This window comes from Lissotriton helveticus, chromosome 11, assembly GCF_964261635.1.
Source record: "Lissotriton helveticus chromosome 11, aLisHel1.1, whole genome shotgun sequence".
Classification (NCBI taxonomy): Eukaryota; Metazoa; Chordata; class Amphibia; order Caudata; family Salamandridae; genus Lissotriton; species Lissotriton helveticus.
In genome coordinates, this window is record NC_136072.1 from 469,546,882 (window position 1) to 469,573,458 (window position 26,577).

General features: G+C 44.8%; 1 protein-coding gene across 1 annotated transcript in view; it reads left to right on the top strand.

Annotated features, from left to right (window-relative positions):
- MYO7B (myosin VIIB) overlaps positions 1-26,577 on the top strand; it is a 1,196,498-nt gene that overhangs the window by 861,312 nt on the left and 308,609 nt on the right. The window contains exons 32-35 of the mRNA XM_078666047.1: positions 3,399-3,516; positions 7,403-7,529; positions 8,461-8,630; positions 25,018-25,199. Of these exons, the coding sequence (XP_078522173.1) occupies positions 3,399-3,516; positions 7,403-7,529; positions 8,461-8,630; positions 25,018-25,199 (597 nt within the window). The remainder of the gene's footprint in view (positions 1-3,398; positions 3,517-7,402; positions 7,530-8,460; positions 8,631-25,017; positions 25,200-26,577) is intronic.

Sequence of the window (26,577 nt, forward strand, 5' to 3'; positions counted from 1 at the left end):
ACTTTTCTTCAAACTTTCTTCCAAGTCCAAAGTTAAGCCATTGCAGTTTGGCCTTAACTTTTGACTTTGTCGCAGTCTCGCACAACGAGATACCCTTGGTTGGCACTTTGATATTTTTGGTGCTATTTCACACTGAAACCTTTAAAAATCCATTACCCCCGGGGGAGGAGCCAAGCTCGCGTCCGCGATGGCCGCGTTTTAGCTCGGCTCCGTTCGTTTTCCTGCCTGGAACGTCTATCCTGTGTCTTATCCTGCCCCGGGAAGTATTCTTTGGTAGATTATTGAACTAAGACATTTCGCTGGCACTTACCGTCTGATCCGTCTGTTCCTAGGAGCCGTGGATCCTGAGCTGCGCCCTTGTTCGCTTCGGGGCCTCCGGAGCGGGCGGGCCTGGAACTCCTCGGCGGCGCCCGGGCGGGGCGGAGCGCTGTAGCCGGCCCTTGGTGGCGGTGTGGGCTCGGTCGGAGAGGCCGATGTGCAATTAGACCGGTGACGGCTCTCCGGGCCTGGTCCGGCGGTCCTGGGGCCTGGTGTTGGGGCGCTGCCTTCCATGGACGGGGGTTGACCGTGTATGTGGTTCGTCTCCCCTTTGTTCTCCTGTCCGGCCATTTTGAGTCCCTCCGCCCGGACTCGGAGAACGGAGCCGGTGGCGTGGGGGAGCCGGCGACCCTCCTTATCCTGGTGGCCCGCCTTCCTGCCCTGGGGGTGCCTCTGCTTGTGGTCGGCTGTATCCTGTGTGACCCCGCTTGTGGCCGGACGGGGGTCGGAGATTGCCACGGCCCCGCCGGGCTTTCAAGATGGCGGCCGGCTCCCTGTCTCTCAGCCTGGCCGAGACTGGCGACGCTGGTCCGCCGCGTGGCACGTTTGCTGAATACTGTAAAGGTGAGCCTACACTTGGCGACATTCTCGCCGCCTTGCTCTCCTGGAGTGCTTCCGTGACCGCACCTATCGCTGAACTGGATGATGATCATTTTGCCGGGCCTGCTGGGCCCCCCCCGGTGTGTGCGGCTTCTTCGCTGCTGTGTGCTGCTGGGACTTTCCTGGAGGTCGTGGACCCGGCGGCTGCCGCTTGTTTGGGTGTACGGATACCCGCTGCCCTCAATCATCATGTGCTCTCCCCTGTGCTGGGGGTCCGCCGGCCGGGTCCCGTCCGGACCGGTCTCGTTGGATCTCCCATTCCGTTTTTGCCTCGAATGGCCGAACGAAGATCCTGTGGTTGCTCCGCCGGGACGACTTTCCTCCTATTGTCGGCGGCACTGTGCCTGCATTACCTGCGGTGGTTGCCGTCTTTTCCTGTTCATCCGGGTCGAAATCGATATGACTTGTGTGGATTGACGATTGGATTCCCTGCTATTCGCCTCTGGTTCCTCATGATCTGGTTCCTTGTACGTGGGATGCCTACGGCTTTGGATAGACGAGGACAGGGTTGAGATGAACTTGCCTCGGTGGACTATTATTTTGCGGTATGGTCGGATGATCCGTTTGTGACTATATGACTATGTTCGATTCTCCTTCATGTTCCTGGAGCTTATCCTTGTAATTACTATCTTCCCGTGGGCTCTGAGTATGTTCGGACGGGGGGGTGGGAGCTGATGGTTTTGATTATGTGGCTCCTCTCCCGTTGTTATTTCCCTATTTCCCCTTCTTCTTTTTGTCTTTGTGGTTCTTTCTTTACTTTTAACTCTTCTATATTTCGGGTTTCTGGTTAGGGCGACAGGCACGCTGCTGGGGGGTAGGCCATAGCCTTCTGCAGGGGTGCAGGGTGGGGTGTGCGGGGTGGGGGGGGGTCTGTCATTTTGTTTTTCCCCCCTTTTTTTCCTTTTTTGGTTCTATGGCTCTTATGTATCCCTTCTTTCGGGACGCGGTGTCTGCATGTGGCCCCCTGGGGTGTTTTTTGCTAGCATGGGCCTTCTGGTCTCCCTGCCGTCACGGTTTACTACGCATCCATTACTCCTGTTACCACTGGTTCCATGTGCCGGTCTATTTTTGAGTGCTTTGTTAGCCATGGGGCGCATACTGTGATGCCGCGTTCTTCTTTCCCCCCCTTTTTTTCCCGATGTCCTTTCCCTTTTTCCCCCTCCCCTTTTTCCTCCCTCCCCTGGGTTGTTGTAGCAGAGGGCTCTTTGTTTTGCAAGCCTATTTTCTGTTCTGTGTATTATTGTGTGTTCTTGTATTGGTGGGTGGGCGCTGGGCAGCGGTTGCAATTGCTTACTACTGTGGGACTCACGTTCTGCCTTTGCTAAAATGTGACTGTTCTTTTTGAATTTTCCTGTGTTCTGTAATACTGCTTGCTCACGGCCCGCCACGGCCCTCTGGACCTTAATGGTTGCCATTATTCTGCTATACCCCTTCTTCTATTATAAAATCAACCTTCTCTCATCCTGCTCGTGGTGGTTGCTCTGTGGCTTTTCGCCTTTGATTCCCGTTTGGACTACTGTAGTATCCTGCTGGAGCTTCTGTCCTGATCAATGTGCTTTATAAGTGTGGTGGCCGGCCCGATGGGTTGTAGGCCCGTATTTGTGAGCAATTTCTGCACAATAAAGGTTTTCAAAAAAAATAAATAATAAATCCATTACCCCAGTTCTATTGACTTGATATAATTTTCTTTAGCATCAGTTTATGTATTAAAATGTATCTTATTTTTCAAAATTGGCTTGGGATTTTTCTTGTGTTGTGGTTTTCCTTTATTATTTTGTTTTTGTGCTGCATAAATGCTTTGCATTTTGCCTCTAAGTTAAACTTGACTGCTTTTGTGGCCAGCTACCAGATGGTATGACAGTTTAATTTAATGTATTTTGTGGTTCACCCTAACAAGGATTGTGATTGTTGCCTGAGTGGGGCTTCCACCCCCCACAACCAATAACCCCATTTCTTAAATTAACTATACTAACCCGATTTCTTAAATTAAATATACTAACCTGATTTCTTAAATTAAGTATACTGCTTTATTAGGTGGACTATTTGCTGGTATCGAAGTGGATGTGGAGCTGCTACATCATGTTACTTTGGTCTAAAATATGTATGGACACCTTGTAATGCGGGGGAAATTGTAGATGAAATGGATTGGTAATGAAGTATCAGATTTCTCAATAATAAAACATTAAGAAAAAACATCTCCCACTCCCCCACCAGTTTGCATCCCTATGATACAGCAACCCTTTAAGGTGAGGCCTGACAGATGTGCATTTGGTTGACGTATTTTTGTAATCGTACTGTGAGCATTAATGTATCTCATGCACTGCAAATAGCAATCAATGTGCATGCACAGGTTTCTACTTGCTTTTTGTAAGGCTATCTAATGAACTTAACTTATGAGCCTTTTTGTTGGTTTTGTGGGTAGTGAACATATTGACGTGTTTTGTGCATTGTGTATGTGATCCTCTTCCTTGTTGTTATAGGCTTCATATCTGCAGCAAAAAATCCCTTCTGAATCAGTGAAGGAGGAGTTGGTGGATTATGCCCGACTTCAGTGGCCTGTCCTCTACTCGAGATTTTTTGAGGCTTCCAGATTTTCAGGTGAGTAGTTTCCAATCAGCAGACCCCATTATGAGGACTTATAGGCCATAGTCAAAATAGCCGAGGTTTTCTCTAAAATATGTGTTTTGTTACTTTGCCTTAGACTAGTAACTAATCTGCTTTCTTCACATGGACATCTTTTGATTGATCATTAACAAAATATAATTTGACATTCATTTTCATGAAAGTGGCAGATAATCCAAGTGGCAATGATCTAGCACAATATCTGAATCATACTATTCGTAGCATTTTTTAGGTCGCACTGTAGACAGCTTTAGCTCTCTTTAGGAAGAGGTCTAGCTATCAATGCATCAAAAAGAAGCATAAGGAAGTAAATAGACATTCAGACAGCTCTCTTCTGCTATTGGGTTCCATGTATTATTCATAGTCTGCTGTCGCTTGGGTGGGCTGTCCCTCAAGACCATTGCCTTTAGAGAATAGTTATCCCACATTTGCTCCCATTAAGTTTAAGTGATGTCATTAAGTTGTCCTTTTGTTCAACTGCAGCTACAGCATGAGAGGTAGCTTAAAATTGAGGCCCAGTATTTCTGGCACCACACGTATTTATTGGCTTAATGTCTGCCTAAGACGGTCATAAAATAGAAGGGCCTGTATAATTCACTAATCATCCTTGCAAATTAATTAGTTGTTTTTTGCTATCATGTAAACAATTGGTGGATGTGCATCTTTTTTGTTTGTAAAGTAGCGCGAGCACACAGAGGGGCATAAGTACAAACCCCTATCGCCACCACAACGTCACTTTTACCAACGTTGTGGTGGCGATAGGGGCTGCGCCTTAGGTACAAGGCAGCGTTAAGCCATTTAACGTGGCTTAATGCTGCCTTGTACATAAGGCCCCCTTTCACGCTATGGTTAGCGTGAAAGGAGTGGGCAGTGGGTGTTGCGGTGGGCGTTCCACCGCATCACCCATTGTATTTGACTCTGTCCCCTATGTACCAGCGTGGCGTACATAGGAGGCAGCGCCAGAATTAAGACCAGGAAAATCCTGGTCTTAAGTTGCCGAAACGAGGAAAAATGCATTATTTCTCCAAGTTTTTGATTTTTCTATGTGTGCTGCCTTGTGCAGCACACATGGAAAAAGCTAAATGCCATGTTTTGTTTATGTACAGGAAGGTATCCCTTCCTGTTCATGAACAAACTTTTTTTTTTTAAATGTCATTTTGTCACTTTCATGTTTGCTGCATGAAGCAGCACACATGAAAGTGACAGAATAGCTTTTTAGGATTGTTTATGTGCAGGAAGGGACACCTTCCTACACATAAACAATCCTCCCCTGTACGCAGACACCGTTGCACTATGGTGCAAGGGTGCCTGTGTTGGCGCTAAGTTGCTAAACGTAGCGCCATCGCAGGGGTAAATGCAAGGCTGCAGCACATTCTTATAAATATGGTGCAGCCTTGAGTGTCAGAAGTGGTGGAGAGCGTTGTTAAGCCAAGGAGGCTAACGACTCGCTCCGCCACTTCCTTGTACATATCCCCCAGAGTTTCTTAAAGAGCAGCAGAATTCCTGGCCTTTAGCCATAGTGTCTACTATTTAATATGCAGTGTGGCTCGGTGTGCCCCCAAGAAAACGTCCTCAGGCTCCAGGCTACACAAAAAGGCGTTTAGGACTAAAGACTTTGAGCCCATCTCTTATGCAAACTCCATGGGCTTCCTGTAGATAAAATGTATATTTCCAAATCTCTGTACTTCTGTGATCAACTACCGCAGAGCATGGAGCTTGCCACGTTAAGAGTAGATTTCCCTCTTATACACCTTCCCACGCTCAGGCTCTGCTGGTCTCAGAGCCATTCCTAAAATAAGGGAAGCAACGACTGATGGAAAATCCTTTCATTTCCTTCATTGCTCTAGAAAAAACTGCCCCGGTTTCTCCTCTCTATTGCACCGTATTTGCTACTCACAAAATAGCTACCTGAAAGCACATATTGTGAACTTCTCGATCTGCCAGTGAAGTGTAGCACCAGGACACCCAAACAGGTTAGCAGTGCACTTTGTAAAATTCGCTATCAATCATTGTTTGCTTTTGCTTCCAGATTGACTAATGCAGTTTTCCTGCACGTTTTTAATGCTGATTTCTGTATACCCATACTTATGATGGTATGAGTCGCAGAATGCTATTTTCTATTGATCGAAAGAGCTCTAAATTGCTGACGTTGTTACACACGAGATTTGGCCAGTTAGCGGCAATAACTATTGGCTGATGAATGCAAAAAACTGGTTTCAGCAGATATTTCCTAAACTTTCGAGCAGGCGCTTGCAGATACAAGGCAACTCTTCATGGCACAAAGGAGTGCAAATGATATCACCAATAACCTTCATCTACATTCAACGTCTGTGCAAAAAGTTTATGTGCCATTGGGTCTCGTTGTGCCAAACACCTGCTAAGTTATATATTGGGTTGTAACCAGGAGGGGAACTTCGCAAAACTACCTAGGTTCCCACGTAAAGCCAGATCAACTAAATTCACGCAGAGTAGCACAACCTTGCATGACATCCTAGCGGCGAAGAAAAAACTGGTGCAAGCAAGGGACATAAGGTAAAACACGTGTAGATGAAAATTACTCATATTGAGCAAGGAGCGGTGGTCTGTGCAAAGAAATTTGTACTGAAAAGTGTACCTCGGGTACAAAACTCAAGCCAGACACTGCTCACTTGACTTTGCACCATGGTGCAAGGCTAAATTGAGTTTAGCATCATGCAAATCAGTGTGTGAAGCATGGCTAACATGCTGTCCCACTATGTTTGCCATTCGCTGAAGTCTCCTGATTTTTTGGAGGAGAATTGCTTCGCTTGATTCTATACCAATTTAGGCCTACGTCTTTATGATGTTACACGATAAGTGATTGTTCTGTAGCTTTCAAAGGTTTGCACTTGATTCTTATATAGACGTTTTGCTTCAGTTTGTAAAGGGAAAATGTTTTCAGCCTCTTTATTACTCTGCATCCTTAACAAGAAATGTCTTAAGAAAATCCAGGTGCTCTCCGTATGAGAATTGCAAACATTGAAAGTATGCAATAAATTGTTTCAATGTGCCACATACACACACTTCTTTGACAGTCACACAGTCGTGCTCTGGACAGAGGGTAAATTTCAGTAGTGACATGACCTGGCCGCTACCAGGATGTCCACTTCTTTATGCTGTGTGCAGCTAGAGTGGTAGAGCATCATTCTAAACTCTACTTCTGACCCATTGTACCTGCATATCTCTCCCGCACAGCCTATTGCCAAACCAATTGTACATATCATACAATTGTCCCATTTTCTTAGATGATACAAAATGCTTGGCTTGAATGAATGCTGGCATTTATTAAACTGAAGTTAAAAATCGAGTGCTGGCACATTTCTTTTTACTGAAGATGATTTTATGAGGGATCCCACTCTCTGCCTTCCAAAAAACTAATGGAAACATTCGGACTTCTCATTCTGTTTGTTGAAATATGGGTATAATATTGCAACATTTTGCTGGGCTACATTTCACATAGTCAGGCCTTGATTGCAGCTCCAGAGAAGGTATATGTGTGTCAGTTGAGTAGCCATGACAGCTGCAAGGCCCCCCTGTGTAAATAGGCAGCCGGACTAACCTGTCCTCCATAAAAAACCTGGAACCAGTTCGTCCAAATTTTCTGTGCACCCACGGCTTCAAGCCAGGACCGATTTAAAGGTGAATTAATCCATTAACTGCGTAGAGACGTTTCGGTTCACAGAGCAGCTTCATGGCAGTCCCTTCTAACTCATTCATATTATTATTGTTATCATCACGCTTCTTATTTAACTGTAAAGTCTGTGAAATGTGCTCTTTGTACAGTAACAGTTTCGGGCATCTGATGTAGAAATGGAAGCAGCTGTATCTTATTCTCTCGTTGCAGGTCCCAGCCTACCCAAAAACCAGTTAATTGTGGCTATCAACTGGAAAGGAGTAAGTTTCCTTGACGAGTCTGAGAAGAAACTCCTGAATTTGTCCTTTCCAGAAATTGTGGGAGTTCACACCAAAAGGTTAGTTAGAAGATCGGTACGTTTTAAGGTAAATCCATGTCCATAAAGCATGGCAAGAAGTGCACCGAATCAGAACACAGGCGCGCAGTGTGCAACATGGTGCTAAAAACACAGTACCTCAGTGCAAAATGACTCCATTTGTTTCAGCAGAGGAGACTGCTATTTTGAGACAGCAAAATCAGTATTCGTATTTTGTCTACAAGGACAAAATATGAACAGTGATTTTTCCTACCACAAAACAATACTACAGACACAAAATCAAATGGAGCGCATGGCAGAGCTATTGTTATGGTCTGGCTTGACAGCTCAGCTGGCGGCAGACAATTTTGTGATCATTACAAGAGAGGATCTTTGGCTCCTTCTACATGATGGGAGCCAGGAATATATGTTTTGATTGGGCAGAAGTTGTGTGCTGCCACAAAAAAAGCGTTTGCCCTCCAGGCACTGTGATCAGTTTGTTTATTTATCCAGCTGCCTACGCGTGGGCTTTCAGGGTCACACACTTGACACTGAATTGCTATGAAAATATCTTAGATAATTTATGTTGTTTTTCTCTGGCAGCGGGACAGATGGGAGGGAGGAGTGCAGTCATGGATTTTTAGATCTGGTTTGACAATGCAACTGACACTGGACCTTTTAACCTACACCAATCTTATTCTACAGTTCTTTGCTTAAACACAAACAAAAACCTATTCTCATTATATTTACTTGTGATGAGTCATATTACCATGCAACATTCCTTTAAAGCCAGACCAGTAGACATTGCCAATGCTTGTCCACTCAATGCAGTGCTAAATAGCACCGCTGGGGAAGGTTATGTGATTTGACCTGATCATACTGCTTTTGATTTTCATGGCTCCAAGAGCCTTCTAAAAGAGACTGTATTTTAGGTGCGTCTTCTCGAATACTCATGTTGTTTCTTCTTTGCTAGGGCTGTAAAGGCATTCGGGCAGACCTTCACACTCAGCACACTGCAGGGGGAGGAGTATGTGCTGACATCTCCACACAGTGTGGACATCTCCGAGCTGCTGCTCTTGTTTCTGACTGGACTCAAGCAGAGGTCACAGTATGCTGTTGCGATGCAGGACAGTGGAAAGCAAGGTAACTATTGAAGGCATAGAGATGAAACGTGAAATATTATGAAGAAAGGTATGTAATGAAGGGAAAGGGAAAGAGATTGCTCCCATTGACTGGTCCGACCACCACCTCATTCTGTTCAAGATTGACACACTTGCCAGCCTCCAACCTATTTGTGTTGTCAAACCTAAACTCTTAACCAGAAACATCTCTATTCGAACTTGAAACCAAGATTCATCCCCATCTTCAACTTCATCCCTCATCATGGACGGCAGATGACCTCACTTCTCACTTCGACTCAAGAATGACTGATGTATGTCGTTACAACGCATGCTTTTTCCACGCATGCCTTTACAACGCAGGTTTTACAATTCAAGTCGTTACAACGACTTGCGTTGGGGGGTGCTGGATAGTGAATAGTTTAATTTACTATTCCAACTCCAGTCCCCCTGGATAGTAGGGAAGGTTTTGGATAGTAAATTAAACTATTCCCTATCCTACAGCGCCCTCCAGCGCAAGTCGTTGTAACGACTTGCGTTGTAATTCCTGCGTTGTAAAGGTACTGCGTGGAAAAAGTTTTGTTGTAAAGGATGTTTACCAGAATGACAGAGGTCTTAGACCAAGTAGCTCATATCAAACTCAAACAACTGAAGCGAATCAAATTAAAACCCTGGTTTAACATGGAGCTGAATGATGAACAGCGCCAACTCAGACAAACTGAAAGGTCTTGGAGACAAAACCCCTCGTCCTTGCACCTAACACATCTTAGATCTGCTCGACGGTCATACAAAAAACACATCTGCAGCGAAAAGGCATCTTTTTTCCGCAGCCAACTAGATCGGGCGAAAAACAGACCACAAGAACCCTTCAACATTGTTAAAAGCCAAACTAACTGCACTCCCTCTCAAGAAATCGAAGCCACCAATGAGCGATGTGAAGACATTGCCACCTTCTTCACCAATAAAGTCTCTAAAATTTATCAATCCTTCTTACAAACTGCTAACCCTCCTTCCCCCTTAACCTGCCCCCCTTCAACCTCCCTGGTCCACTCGGAAAGAGCTCTTAACAAGGACAACCAGACCTACCTCCAGCTAAAAAACAATTCGCATTGGTCTGACTTTGAGCTAATGTCGGTAAACGAGGTCTTCAAGATAATTTCCAATCTAAAACCTTCCTCCCACACCATGGACGCCCTCCCTTCCACAATCATAAAAGAACTCAACCACACCATCTCCCCTTTCTGGACAAAAATCATCAACACCTCTCTCACCTCAGGCTGCGTCCCAGACTCCCTTCAACTAGGACAAATCACACCCATTCTCAAGAAACCTGGGGCTGACCCTAATGATCTTAACAACTTCAGACCTATCTCTAACCTCCAATTCCTTGCAAAAACATTGGAGAAATGTGTTCTCCTCCAACTCAATAATCATATTGATAAGTGCAACCTCATTGATGCCTTTCAATCTGGTTTCAGAAAAGGCTATAGCACGGAAACAGCTATGCTCAACGTCGCCGACTACATTCACAAGGCTCTAGATGAAGGTGATGCCTGCCTACTCATCCTTATTGACCTATCTGCGGCATTCGACACAGTAAACCAACCAGCCCATTTGGAGACCCTGTCAAAAGGGTGCGGCATTAAAGGCACGGTACTAAAATGGTTCACCTCCTTCCTTCAACACCGCTTGCAACAAATTAAAATGAACTCCTGTATCTCAAAGCCAACTAAAGTCACACTTGGGGTCCCGCAAGGCTCGATCCTCTCCCCGTCCCTCTTCAATCTCTTCATGGAGCCCCTCACAATCATATTGAAAAAAGCCGGAGTGAATTACCACCTTTACGCGGATGACACCCAAATCTATTTCAGGATCAAGTCTCCCAGTGACATCCAACTCCTCAGCACCAACCTAACCGAGATACAAACTTGGTTCTACGTTAACCACTTATTGCTCAACCCAGACAAAACGGAACTAATCCTATTCTCTCCAAAAAGTAGCCATCGTCCAATCCAAGAGTGGCTCAAGAATCTGGTTGCCCTAACTGCCCCCTTACCCTATCCGACTCAGTTAAGTCTCTAGGCATCACTCTTGACAAGAACTTATCAATGGAGGCTCACATCAAAAACTCTGCAAAAAATGCTCTCTTCTCTCTAAAACACCTCAAGAAACTGAAACCTTTTCTACCTCACGATGACCTCAAGACAGTAGTCCAATCCCTAGTTCTCTCTAAAATCGACTACGGGAACGCCATCCTTACAGGGACTCCAAAAGCTCACCTTGCCCCTCTAAGAGCAGTGCTGAACATGTCCGCTCGACTCGTATCTGGAGTAAAAAGATTTGAACATATCACTCCAGCTCTCAACTGCCTCAATTGGTTTCCCATGGAAGGGAGATGTATTTATAAATTGGCCTGCATCACACACAAACCCTTCACTCTCCTGACCCTAACTACTTAAATTACAAACTGAGTAGAGCAGGTTAATCCAGAACACTAAGAAGCTCCAACTCACTCCTTCTTATTCCTCCGAAATTGAAAAAGAAAACCACCCAATACCGATCGTTTTCTGGCAATGCTCCCAGGATATGGAACGCTCTCCCTGGAGTCCTCAGATGCAACCCCTCCTTCTCCTGTTTCAAAAGGGACCTGAAACTCCATCTCCTAAACAAATACTTTCATGACCAACGTCAACTGTATTTTTTTTTTTGTGGTTTGCTTCCTTACTGCCGGCCTACTATGTTATGTAATATCCTTCTGCTGTTTATTGTGTGTATGTAAAGCGCTCTGATACTTACGGGTCAAGCTAGCGCTATATAAAACTTTTAAAATGAAATAAAAATAAAATAAATAAATAAGAATTGAGAGAGCAGGCAAACAAGGTGAGCAAAAATGATGGGGAGGACCATTCCAGAGCCGGGTCATAGTTTCTGCTTGGTTTTAAGAGTCAGAGTACAAGTCACGCCATTGACAGAACGGTCACATGAATTGGTAAATTATCCAGTATTTGGGTGTCTTTCATAGATTCACATGCCTGAATCATTCCCCGTCGTCGAGACGGGAGCCTCCGGTATATAAAAAAGTAATGTCCTAGAGACATACATAGAGAGAATAGGCCTAAAGGTCTCACCTTAGTAGCCTATCCACGTCCTTTTGTAGGAAGGACCAAACAGAGCAGGCCCCAAGGGTCCCACCTTGGTGGCCTATCTGGGTCCTTTTGTAAAAAAGGACCAAATAAAGTGAAACAGCCAATCAGCTACTACCTCCTTCTAGAACCTTCCTGTCAGGAGCCCAAGTCTCTCAGATTTTCTACCGCACGTTGTGCTAGGGAGTCTCCACCTGAGCTCTCCTCAGGAAACTTATTTTCTTCATAAAAACGAATTATTAATCTTTTCAGAGCATGTCTGAAGGTCAGAAGAAAGGTCTGTTCAGGGCCTGTTCTTCCTGCAGCAAGAAGAGGCTTCACATCGACGATAAACATGATAGATGTTTATATTGTCTTTACCCTCACCACCAGGCCAAGGAATGCAAAATCTGCCGGACCTTCTCTAACAAGACCCTCAAGGACCGGGAAGGTCGACTTCTGTTGTGGCTCAACAGGCTCAAGACCAAGACTGCTGACTTGGCATCAGAAGGTGAGAGTGGGTCCGGAGCGTCCCAATTTTCTTTGAAGAGGCCAAGGGTTTCTTCCCCTAGCCCCACAGACACCCCTCCTATGAAGACTTCTAAAAAGTCCTCAGAGGGCAAGCCATCTGTGTCTGTCAAGGACCCGCCTGTCTCCAGGAAGGTGCCACTGGTCCTGGCGACGACGACGACATCTACGGTGCTTTCGGCACAGAAAACTGTCTCGACGTCGACGACGACAGTGTCGACGACGACGGCATCGTCGGCCTACTCCTCGACCACGAGGATGACGCCTTCGTCGTCGTCGAGCAGACCTACGTCGTCGACCATTCCGGTCACTCCGTCGACGACGACGACAACATCGTCGACGACGGGACCATCGTCAAAGTCATCGACGACGACGACCCCGTCGACAAAGTCGGCACCGTCGACGAAACAAATCTCGTCGACGAAGATCATCCCGTCGACGATGGGAAAACCGTCGACGGCGAGTGCACCGTCGACGATGGGGACCTTACCGTCGACGAAGCTGCTGTCGATGAAGACATCGTCGTCACAACCACCGTCGACGACGACGAACTTCTCGTCGACGAAAATGCCTACTAAGGCACTGTCGACTCCAGCATTGCCATCTACAGGACCATGGAAGGAGTCTGCACTCCTATCCCATGCTATGGATGCCTTTCCACCGCAAGTGAGCCACGTCATGGTAAAAATTACTAAAAAGCCAATTACGCCGAGTCAGACGTCACCAGGCAGGATACAACAACTACCACCTGCCTGTATACTACAAGGTCAGGAGTCGGACGAGGACTCCTTTACGCAAGCTACTAGCCCGTCGGATCTAGTGCTGAAATGTCAAACCACAGATGAGGAGCCGGAAGAGGAGGAAGACCTTCCTGAACAACAGGTCCACCCTCCGCCTCAGTCTCAGGTTACTCCTATGGTGTGCCTTCCGGCTTCTATAGTCTCGGACCTGCAATACCTTATTAAGGATTATAAGGAAAGGTTCCCGGAGAAGCATTCCGCGCCAACACCAGCACAGGCGCCAACACCTTCTTCTCGCCATAGACCCACTCCTCTGGTCATTCCACAGACACAGGTGCCCATTCAAACTGTTTCCTCATCTGAGGAAGAAGAACGAGAACAAGAGGAAGGGGAAGTGGATGACGACCAATCGGACCCTGACGCTGATCAAGACTATGTGGCACACTCTCCAGCCTCTCCAGCTCCACAGACTTCGGAGTCTCCACCTGCAGACATCGGTGGCTTTCACAACATCATGGAGCGGGCTGCCAAGAGATTCCACATGTCCATGGAATCTCAGGAGACAGAATGTTTCCTTTATGACTTTAAGGAGCCCACAAAGAAAATTTCAAGGTCGATACCAATTATTGAATACATCTGGAAGCAGGGCAAGCAAATCATGCAATCACCCGCTTCTGTACAGGTGGTGGTGCCCAGGCTTGATAAGAAATATAAAGCCACATCAACGGCGCCGGTATGCCTGATTGGTCACCCCAAACCAGATTCCGTAGTGACTCAGGCGGCGCAGAAGAACTCAAGGAATCCGGCCTCGCCTTTATCGACGCCACCGGATAAAGAGGGTAAGAAACTGGATGCCGTGGGCAAACGGTTTACGACCACATCAGCTATGACTGTTAAAGTGGCTAATTCTATTGCTCTACTTGGCCGTTATAATCGCCAACTATGGGCGGACATTGCGCCCTATCTGTCAAATCTGCCGGAAGATGTCAGAGAAGAGGCACATTCACTTCTTTTGGAGGGACAAACCTCTGCCTCAGAAATTATCGACTGTGCCATTGATGCCGCCATGACTGGCTTTCGGCAACTGGCGGGAGCTGCAGTCCTGAGGCGACAGGGCTGGCTCAAGGCCACCACTTTCTGCCAGGAGGTGCAAACCAGGATCTTGGACATGCCTTACGATGGCCAGCATCTGTTTGGTGAACAAATTGATACGGCCCTTACCACCATTAAAAAGGACACAGATACCGCCAAGGCTTTGGGTACTCTACAATTTCGGTCCCAGTCCTTTCGTGGCCAAAGGGGAAGAGGACAACCTTCATACAAAGGTTCCTTTCAGAATCGGTCTTCGTACTCGTATTCACAGTCCAAGCCGCAATTTCAACAGCGACAACCCCAACAGGGAAGGCAGTCTTCCTATGGCAGATCCAATTACAAAGGAAAGGGACAAAAACGGCCTGCTGGCAACAGACAATGACTTGTCTCCCTGGCTAGCCCCTCCACCACTACATTCTTTAAGACTTGGAGGGAAACTAACATACTTCCTTCGAAATTGGCAATCCATAACGACGGATCGTTGGGTTCTCCAACTCATTCGTTTTGGACATTCCCTAGAATTCACCTCTACTCCCCCAACAACACCTCCGTGCCACCGTTCGCACAGGCACCTGCGATTACTTCTTCAGGAAATAACTTCTATGTTGCAGAAGGGAGCGATAGAGAAAGTTCCACGGGCCCACATGAATCAAGGTTTCTACTCCCACTTCTTCCTAATCCACCAAAAAGGAAAGAAGTGGAGACCGATCCTGGATCTCAGGGCACTCAACGTGTTCCTAAAGAAACAATCGTTCCGTATGGTGACTTTGCAAGAAATCCTGGGTCTTCTGGAGGAAGGGGACTACATGACGTCTTTAGACCTTCAGGACGCCTACTACCATATACCTATTCTCAAAGGACACAGAAAGTTCCTCAGGTTTGCGGTGGCAGGACACCACTACCAATTTCGTGTCCTTCCATTCGGTCTCAAATCGGCCCGAGGATATTTACGAAATGCCTGTCTCCAGTGGCAGCGTTCCTTCGTCAGCAAGGCCACCAGGTGTTTCCATACCTAGACGACTGGTTGGTGAAGGCACCGACGGAGGCCGGCGCAGCCTCATCCTCCAGCGCCTGTCTGGATATTTTCCACCGCCTGGGACTGACCCTCAACGCCGCAAAGTCGGTTCTGGAACCCAACAGAGTCATCACGTTCCTTGGAGCAACTCTGGATACGGAGCGGGTCAGAGCTTTCCCCTCTCGGGAGAGAAAGAACAAACTCATCTCCTTAGCCAAGGCAGTGGCTTCGAGGAAGACTCTCCCAGTCCGCACGTTCAAGTCCCTCCTTGGGATGATGTCTTCATGCATACTGCTCATTCCGCACTGCCGTCTGAAAATGCGTCCTCTTCAGGAAGCACTAACAAGACAATGGACGCAAGCCACAGGTTCTTTCGAGGACCGCATACGAGTCACTCGACCCATTATCAACCATTTGCAATGGTGGATGTCACTCCGCCATCTGTCGAAGGGTTTGCCATTCCTACTCCCAGCGGAGCCGCACGTAATATCTACGGATGCGTCACTGGAAGGCTGGGGGGCAGTCCTCCAGGAACTACAAATCAATGGGAAATGGACGACACAAGAAACAAAACTGCATATCAATCTGTTGGAATTACGAGCAGTTTTCCTAGCTCTCCAATCGTTTCTCCCACGCATTCGTCAATCCCCGGTGCTCGTCAGGACGGACAACACCACGACGATGCATTACCTGAACAAACAGGGGGGGACACGTTCGATCTCATTATCAAGAGAATCGCAAAGAATTTGGAATTGGCTTCTACAACACAGCATAGAATTAAAAGCGGAGTATGTCCCGGGCAAGGACAACGTTTTGGCGGACGCACTGAGCAGAGAGACGTCTCCTTCCCACGAATGGGAATTGGACATGGAGGTGCTGAACCATATCTTCGAGGAGTGGGGCACTCCCGCCATAGACCTCTTTGCCACCAGAGAGAACGCCAAATGCCCAAGCTTCGCAAGCAGGCATCACCACTCAGGAACCCTCGGGAATGCATTTTCCATCGCATGGCGCAACGTCTTTGCGTACGCCTTTCCGCCATTCCCACTAATACCCAGGGTCCTCAGAAAGATGAAATCGGAACCCTGCACTCTGATCCTCATTGCTCCAGCCTGGCCGAGGCAGCACTGGTTCACGGAACTTCATCGCCTATCTGCCCGGCCTCCTCTTCGCCTGAAGCAGTTTCCGGCCCTGATCACGATGTCTCAAGGGCAGGTTCTCCACCCGAACCTGAGCTCTCTGAAATTGTCAGCCTGGCTCCTGAATACCGCGAGTTCAGCCACCTGAGCATCCCGCAGGATTGCAGAGATGTCCTTGCAAAAGCTAGAGCTGTCAGCACTAACAAAACCTACTCACTAAAATGGAAGCGATTCTGTTCCTGGTGTGTGGATCATGGCTTGCATCCCTTCCATGTCACTCCACAACAGCTGCTGCCATACTTGTTACATCTTGCGCAATCAGGCCTTGCGCATACATCCATCAAAGTGCATCTTGCAGCAATTTCAAGGTTCACGAGAACGGCTACGGGCCCTTCTTTGTGGGCGGACAGACTCATCAAACAATTCCTGAAAGGTTTATATAGGTCCTTTCCACGACCGCGACCTGTTCCTCCATCGTGGCACCTAAATGAGGTTCTTCATCAACTAATGAAGCATCCCTTCGAACCCATCCATAAGGCAGACATCAAGTTCCTATCTTGGAAAACGGCCCTCCTCCTGGCACTAACCTCTGCTAGAAGGGTCAGTGAATTGCAGGCTCTATCTGTTCAGGATCCTTTCCTTCAATTTCGAGAGGACAGAGTAATTCTGAGGACTAACCCTCGTTTCATTCCAAAAGTCCCCTCGGACTTCCATCTTAACGAACCAGTGGTGCTTAGATCGTTCTTTCCGAATCCTACCACGGCAGCCGAAAGAACTCTACATTCTCTAGATCTGAAGAGGTGCCTTAAATTCTACATTGATAAGACACGACACTTTCGAAAGTCAACACAGCTCTTTATTGCCTTTAGTAGACCAAGACTGGGCATGCCCCTGACGAAGCAGAGCATCTCAAGATGGATCTCTTCTGCGATCACCTTTTGTCACGACAAGGCTGGGCGACCTTTAGACTCACGTGTTAAAGCTCATTCGACTAGAGCCATGTCCACATCGGCAGCGTTGTTCGCTGGAGTGCCGATATTGGACATTTGCAGAGCGGCGACGTGGAAGTCCCCGCACACCTTCACCAGGCACTACTGCCTGGATACTGAGCTGATGAAGGATGCAGCAGTGGGCCGAGCAGTGCTTCGCCATCTATTTCAGTAAGGTGAGCCCTACTACATCCCTCCATCCTTTACGGGTATGCACATTCTCTTATTGTATGTATATTGCATTGCATTTTGTGATTTATGGTCATGTGATATGCTTTATCTACATGCTTGTACCTGATGTTCACACAGAATGTGCTTTATGTATTGCTCGCTACTCTGATTCAGGCATGTGAATCTATGAAAGACACCCAAATACTGGATAAGAAATGCGTTACTTACCTGTAACTGCAGTTATCCAGTATTAGTGTCTTTCATAGATTCACATGCACCCTCCCGCCTCCCCTGGCAGGGCTCACCTTTCTCTCTAAGGAGTTTACGCCTAACTAGCTTGGTGCGTACGAAAATCTGAGAGACTTGGGCTCCTGACAGGAAGGTTCTAGAAGGAGGTAGTAGCTGATTGGCTGTTTCACTTTATTTGGTCCTTTTTTACAAAAGGACCCAGATAGGCCACCAAGGTGGGACCCTTGGGGCCTGCTCTGTTTGGTCCTTCCTACAAAAGGACGTGGATAGGCTACTAAGGTGAGACCTTTAGGCCTATTCTCTCTATGTATGTCTCTAGGACATTACTTTTTTATATACCGGAGGCTCCCGTCTCGAGGACGGGGAATGATTCAGGCATGTGAATCTATGAAAGACACTAATACTGGATAACTGCAGTTACAGGTAAGTAACGCATTTCATATAGCATGTAAAAAAAATAACACTGTTTCAGATTAAAAAATAATTCACTATTTTTGAAATCTGAATCGCAAGCACATTAAATGACATTAATGATTTGATAGACATTTGTTACAATTCCCAAATTTGAAATATGCCAATAAAACTATTGAAAGGATGCCTTGATGGGAGTGTGATGCTGTTGACTGGTGGACAATATTATATATAGACCAACATTTTAGTTTATTCAACCATAAATGGATTAATTTTATTATAACACACACTCCGAACTGAGTCACTTCTAATTTCTTTCAAATTTCGCATCTGAGCAGGATGAGACAGAGTCAGGGAACGTGGTTTGCCCAGGATTACACGTCTGGGACAAATTTAGAAATTGGGATTTGAGTCTAGGTTTCTACGTCCAGCAGTCTGCAGGGGAGCCACTGGTGGCATCTCCTCCTGTCTCTGGTTTTATGGAAGACACAAAACTGAATGATTATCTGCAAATTAATGTATAACAAACTAGCTCAGAACATGGGATAATAAATACATCTTTGCTGCTCTCAACAGAACATTGTGAAACCTACGGAAAGCGGGCACCAGGTAAGCCAATGACTACCTTGCCTTAATAAGTAAGACTAATTCAAAAAACGTTCTACACCTCAATAGAAGCCAGAAAGTAGATTAAAAAGATAGCTGGCTTTCAAAAGTTCCCATACAGATGGATTCTGCGTCTACTCTTACATGCTCTTGTTGGGACAAACCTATAATTGTCAGCTGGCTGCAGCCAGTAGACACATAATCATTTTCTTGTTCTGCAGTTATTTACAATTTTAATTTGTGTAGAAGGATGCAATCATTACTGCTACCTTCATATAACTGCAGGTACCAGCAGGTACTTGCTTTCCTGTGGGTCTCCATTATTAAAGAGAATGCTACTTGTTTTTATCTTATTATATTACATAAAATGGGGAAATGGGGCAGTGATGTAGTTCAACTGTGGCCTGTCATTCAAATGAAACCCACAGCCAAATATTTGGTGGGAGCCAGTTTGCATTTCTATTGAAAGCACATGGAAGTGAGCATTGACATAGACAATAGGTCTGGCATTTTTCAATTGAAAATGTCACTGCTTGGGTTGTACAGCCGGTATGGATATTTGAGTCGGTGTTTGGATGTTTGGATGGTTTTTGTGGATCTGAACGAGTTTACAAATTTATTCTAAATCACATTGGACCATTAGTGTAGGTCATCAGTAAACTGAATTTGGAAAAAGCACTGGGATGCCATGTATTGCAAGAGTGGCCGATGCAGTTCTATCCAGCACACATGTTCCTCGATCTCAGTGGGTGGTCAAATTCACTAGAATAGAGGCAAATCCCCACTACAGACGTTCTGGTGTACTTCACGGTTTGAATTAGTTTGGCTAGCTTGATCAAGGAATAATTGAGGCATCCCTAGCAACATCAAATTTCTAGCAAGTCGCTGGCAGGATGTGGAGAGTGGTAGAAACTAAGTTCCCAGAGATATTGGACCTCTGTTTATTGACACAATGCCGAGGAAATGCACATTGTCACCTATATTTTAAAAACTAAAGTCAGCCTCTGAACAAATGAACAAGGTAAAGTTATTATTGCGATTAGAAGATGTTAACCTTAATGTTGAATTGATCAAGATTATACACATTCCCTCTTTTAAAGCCTTTTCTAGGGTCAGAATTGATGAACAAATGAGCTATATAAAGTGGTTAAACAGGCTTGTGTTTTCACCACCACACAATTTAAAATCTCCATCAATACCTACGTCTTCAGGTGTGTTGAGGTTGCTCCTTCCAGGTTTGGAGGGAGGGAGGTGTATAGTCTTTCGTTGAATGCAAATATTTCATACTAAGTTTCCAAATTGAGAATGTTGCTCCAAACACTAAGGGGCAGATTTACAAGCCCCTTGCGCCACTTTTGCGTCATTTTTAACATGGGAAAAGGGATGTATGGGTGGTGCAAGGTGCTTGTAAATAAGCCCCCAAGTGGTTTCCAAACGTATTGCTTAAAAAGGTTATTATTATTATCCCATCTTTTTTATTTATTTCTCTTACCCTCTGTTTCTCTTTTATCTGTGCTGTCCCCCTAAGGACTTTGAGATAACGTTAGAGTGACATAAATCCCTACACGAATTATTAAAATACCAGATACAAATGTGGTAATTGAAGCTTTTATTAGTCATAGATTGCTTATAAATAAATTGACAAGTGTGCTATCCCTGCCCCTACTGACTTCTTTGAACAAGCAATTTTGGAACTGATGAAATGGGACCGAATTTAGAGTCCATTCCAAGCAAAGTTTTAGCCACTGCAATCACTTGGAGCCACCTTCCAGTCCATCTTTTGTTTTGTCTACTGCACCACTGGTCCAGCAGTTCAGTGAGGACGCTTTCTATTGGAGCAGGACCAGGACTGATTTGGGGTACACCTTCCTGCAGCAAATCTAATCCCAGGCATCTGCAAATCTGGGGCCAGATTTAGTAGTTTGTCACATAGAACAGTGCAGCAGCCGCAAATGCTGTGCTGCGTGAAAAGGAGAGAACCCTGTGAGCGCCATATTTACAGAATATGGCACTCTTCCCTCTTTCCCTAATGCTGGTGCAGAAATGTGTGGCAATGCGCTACAAACACACCTTTGCACCATAGTGCAAGGGTGTCTCAGTGGGACTAGCATAGGTTTTGTACTGGAGGGTGCCATTCCAGTACAAAATACTATGCTTAGACTAGCTTTAAACCTTTTCCCACTTCGCATGTGTGATATACAGTGCAGCACACATGCGAAGTCGGAAAAGAAAGGAGAAATTAAAGCATTTCTCCTTCATAGAGCCTATCTGAAATTGGCGCTATTTTCTGATGCTAAACCTCGTCAATTTTTTAGTAAATAGGGCTTAACGTCAGAAACCATGGGTGGTTGCATGGGAACGCCCATGCACCACCCATGGTACGCCCCTGATCCAGCACGAACCCAATAAATTGATCAGGGATAAATACTCAAAATCTTCACACTACTTTGGCCCATACACATTCACCCAAATTCCTGATGCGCTGGGGTCAAGTTTATGTATCCTTCTCCAACCTTCTTTACTACTAAAACTTATATTTAAACATCCAGTATTTTATGTATATTTAACATATGTAATCGACTTTTCATCTACTTGGTCGATGAACCAACTAGCTGAAGAGCTGTTGGCAATGGAAATTCTAAGAACATTAGCAATCAATAATTGACTAAAAGAACCACAGACTCTCTGTAATTTTAATAAATGTTATCTGGTAATAATAAATGCTCAAAGCAAACGCTATAAACTCAAATACTGGAAACCTCATGGGAGACTCAAACTGATCACAGCAATAACGGAAATAACATCTCAAATATACGTTGCAAAGAGGGGATAGATGAAGAGACATTAGATGCAAAAAAATAGAGGGAGAGACAAAAGCACAGAAGAAAATATACATAATGCAAATATATTTCTGGGTTGTATGACATCACAACGCATGCTTTTACCACGCATTCCATTACAACGCAGTTTTTACTCCATGGGGGTGTAATAGTAGGGTAAGTGTTGGATAGTGTATGGGTTACATTAAAATTAAATTAAATTAAAATTAAGTTAGTCTTATTTAACCACATCGATGCTATGCATTTTCCCCTCCTGTGCTGAGATTTACTTATTCCCATGTTTCATGACGAGCTGGGCTCGTCATGAGCGTGCGAGGAGGCTACCTCATGACGAGCCCAGCTCGTCATGAGCGTGGAAGGGGTTAAATTAAATACTTACCCATACTTCCGTTGGATAGTGGAATAGTTTAATTTTCTATTCCAACTCCAGTCCCCGTGGATAGTAGGGAAGGTGTTGGATAGAAAATTAAGCTATTCCCTATCCTACAGCGCCCTCCAGCGCAAGTCGTTGTAATGACTTGTGTTGTAATGGTTGCGTTGTAATGGTAGTGCGAGGTAAAAGTTGCGTTGTAAAGGATGTTCCCCATATTTCTGCATTGTTAAATAATACAAACCCAATGGATCTGTAAAGGGGAAAACCACCACCCAGGCCTAGGCAGTATTGAGGGACCCCTTAACTAAGAGTCAGGGAACAAAGACTCAGGAATCAGGACTGGGACAGGACAGGAACAGCTAGGCCTCTCAGCAAACCGACGAACAGCGTTGCACCTCTCTCTCGAACACCTCAACCTACGCGATCTCTCTGCCAACGGCATCTAAACCACACCCCCAAGGCACCTATTCTTCTACTTTAAAATTACGTGTCCGTCCCGCAACAGTTGCGATCTTCACATTTTCTCAGTAAGCAATTGGTTGGTTTCTAGGGGTGGGATGTCACCCCATTATGAAATCATTCTTCTTTCAGCAATACCATTGTTCAAAATCTTTTTCCCATAGTCATCAATAAGGCCTCTCTCTCATGTCGGGAAACAGCCTTCACAACGCGGGCACAACAACGCACTACCATTACAGCAAAACTTTTACAACGCAAGATCCATTACAACGCATGCTATTACAAGGCATGCCATTACAACGGAAGTATGGGTAAGTATTTAATTTAACCCCTTCCACGCTCATGACGAGCTGGGCTCGTCATGAGGTAGCCTCCTCGCACGCTCATGACGAGCCCAGCTCGTCATGAAACATGGGAATAAGTAAATCTCAGCACAGGAGGGGAAAATGCATAGCATCGATGTGGTTAAATAAGACTAACTTAATTTTAATTTAATTTAATTTTAATGTAACCCATACACTATCCAACACTTACCCTACTATTACACCCCCATGGAGTTAGAATAGTAATTTTAACCCCTACACTATCCAATACTTACCCTACTATTACACCCCCCTGGAGTTAGAATAGTAATTTTAACCCCTACACTATCCAACACTTACCCTACTATTACACCCCCCCGGAGTTAGAATAGTACATTTAACCCCTACACTATCCAACATTTACACTACTATTACATTCCCAAAAATTAAAATTAAAAAAATACTTACCCATACTTACGTTGTAATGGCATGCGTTGTAATAGCATCTGCGTTGTAATGGTATGCGTTGTGAATGTATGCGTTGTAACGTCATACATCCCTCATGAGTACACGTTACAATTTTGTCTACAATTTATTAAATTCAGAGACTACTGGTTCAGTTTCTCATGATGACACTGTCTTGGCTGGCAGTCAACATCTTTGTTCTTCACCAGGTCAGGCTTTTTCAGCGTAGCACGGCAGTTCAGTTACGTGGTCACATGATTCTTGCTTGCACACAAATCCACCCCACCTTCATTGCTAAAAGAACAGGAAATAGACATTTAATAATGAAACAATAATACAATTCTCACTGTTTGCCACCCAATTTAGCACTAATTCATTATTAACGTGTCAGCCTAGCATAGCTTAAACCCCTTCTATGCTAATGACAAGGTCAGCTCGTCATGCAGTACCACTGGAGCTGTGCTTATGACGAGCTGACCTTGTCATGAACAATGGTAAATCTGACTTGCAGCACAGGAGAAAAATACCCTGTTGCATTGAAGGTGTTAAGCAGAAAATAGCGTTATTTGTGAGTTTAAAGCATCACACACCATGCATTTTACGAATTCCACATGCGGCCTTGTTATGCAAACCCCTTTAATCCATTCTAAACACAAGATTATTACATTTTATTAATTTATTTTTTTATAAAGTTTTATATAGCGCGAACTTGATCCCGAAGGATATCAGAGCGCTTTACAATTTGAGGCAAAGGTAAAAAATCAGAATATTAGTCTAACATGGGGAATCTAATGGGCATCATAGACTGACTTACATGCCGGGGGAGTAAGGACAAGGTGGGCTACTGAGTTTTAGACGACTTGACGTCAGTGCATCAAGTGGGCCAGAATGCCCTGAGTAAGGGTGGTCCAATAGTTCAAATGGAAGTACATGAGTGCTTGGACAATGGTTTTTCGAATCGCTATGGGGAGCTATAGGAAAGCTTTACACATTTTCAGAATGGGACAACAGGTGGCCGAAACAATGATGATTTCAGAAGTTCTAGGAAGATCCTGGTCTAAGTGGACTCCTAGGTTTCTGGTAGCTGGCAGGAGTGAGTGTGCAATCAAAGTCTGCAAGCTAACAGAGAGAAGACCAGGTATTAGCTAGATTGCTAAACATTTCCGGTTATTTACACATTAATTCTGATTAGTTTGTGCATATTTGCAAAGTAAGCTTCCCACATGTAGTGTAAATGTGCACATTTAACGTTTAGACACTACTTACTGTTAGTATGTATTATAGGGGTGTTCAGTCGAGCAGGATTCTTTTTGCGAAATCCTGCTCCATCACCCCTTTAGCACTAAGTAATGCAAAGCAGGGCTATGCACTGCTTTCCTTTACTTTCAAGTGATTTTCCAGCATAAAACAGGTTTTACGCTGGAAAGTAAATAGGTAAAAATTATTTAGCATCGTTTCGCGTCAATTTTGTGATGCAAATATGGCATAAAATCTTAGTAAATAGACACTGTGATGTTTTAACTCTGCACTTCTCTCATTCAGATTCTCCATCTGGACACTTGTGCACAGTTCAAGCAAATCAACAGCATTCGTAAAATCCCAAATTTGTTTTGAAATTGTAAAATAAAAAATGGAATCTGCTGGAGCATTTGATTCCCTATTTTCCCATATCTGCATTCATTTTTTCCCTCATCTCTAACTCTTTTTGCTGTTTTTTGTCTGTAAGTATTGCACTGTGCTCTGACTCCATTAAGGTGGGAAAGTCTACACACAAAGTATAAGTAATAATAAACTGAGATGCAACACACTGGAATTATCCCATATCTTCAGTGTGTGAACTACTAGATTTGCAGATGAATTGCGTAAGTGGTTCCAGCAGAGTAATCCCTGCTTTGTTTTGCCCTATGTTAGAAGACCCAGCCATCTTGACCTTCTCAAAGGGTGATCTTCTGATCATAACCCAGGACGAAGAGCTGAAGAGTGACCATGGCTGGATACAAGCTGAGAATGAAAAAAGTGATAAAAAAGGTTTGGTTTCTCTTCAAGCCATCGACATCATCCCCACATTGGTCAAGCCAACAAGTCAACTATTGGTAAGACAACATAACCAATGCATTCATTGTCTTAATGGCCTTTTACTATAGTGTGCTACCATTTGTAACTGTTTGAAGCTGATAACAGACTTACAATACCATTGACTTGAACAATGGGATAGAGCCAGCATGCTAGGTAAGTGGGACTTTGTATGAAATCATGTATTTACATACAGTGCAAGTTGACATAAAGGAAACATCCAGACAGACACATGCTACAATAAGTCATAAATTAAGTTCTGGCGTTGTGCACAGTTGTACATTTGATGTTCAGAGGGAAAGCAATTCTGTGCTGGCCCCCACTGCAATGAGAAATATATACTGAGTCCATCAGTGCCATTGAATCTGTGCCTGAATGCCTGCATAAGATACAGTCAGGGTCAAGAAGCGGCAAAGATGGCTCTTCGTTCTGACAGTATGTAATGACTTAAATCAAAGTAATACTTTGGCCCATGAAGCTCTTGAAATTATAACACACACTGCCCTATAACAGCGCCCAATAAAACTACTTGAAGTTCCATACGAAGCCTTAGTGACCATCTCAACTTGATGCCACTGAGCTGCCGACTGATAATGAAGTAGATAATTCAGTGCCTCATCGACACCAAAAGTGTCAACCTGTAGGAGAATGAGAAGTGGTTCCAATGGCAGACTGCAGTTGTAGAAGGCATGCGTTCTGGTCATTGCATTATTATTATTCTCCTTAATAACTGTCTAAGTCAGTTATAACCTTTAGGTTGTTAAGATGGCTCAGTAAATTTAAGCTCTCTCCCAGTCCATCTGGTGACACTAGCGGTCATGAGTATCAGTGCAGGACAGCATCCACCCTTCATCCTCATGAGGTTAAAATATTGAGTACCTTGAAAATGGGTGAGTGTGAAACTCATTATTTCCAGAAGTTAGAAATAGCACAAATGTTAACATGAAGTGCCTTGCCTATGGGTCAAGTAGCATCTTGAAACACTTACAATAGTATTGAATAATAAAATGGGCTAAGAACACACAAATAACAAAGAAAACATTTCTCTTTTTTTTTTTTAACATAAGCATATAGCCAGAGGCTGTAAAGTAGCTTAGCTGTCCACTGAGCCTTCAGCACCCTTAGTGTCCTGTTCCAACTCAGTTTTTTAGTTCTGTTTGAAGCTCGAAAATAGATACTAGAGATTTAGCCAATGCAGAATTAATGACGATACCACAGTAGAAAACTGCAATTATAGATACCAAACCTAGGTTACTCCATCAGGAATATATGTCATTTTCCCGCATGTCATCACCCCGCATACCATCACCCTGCATTTTTTACAACGCAAGTGATGTTACAACGCGATACAATCACCCCGCAAACTTTCACTCCGCATATGCCTTTACCACGCATGAC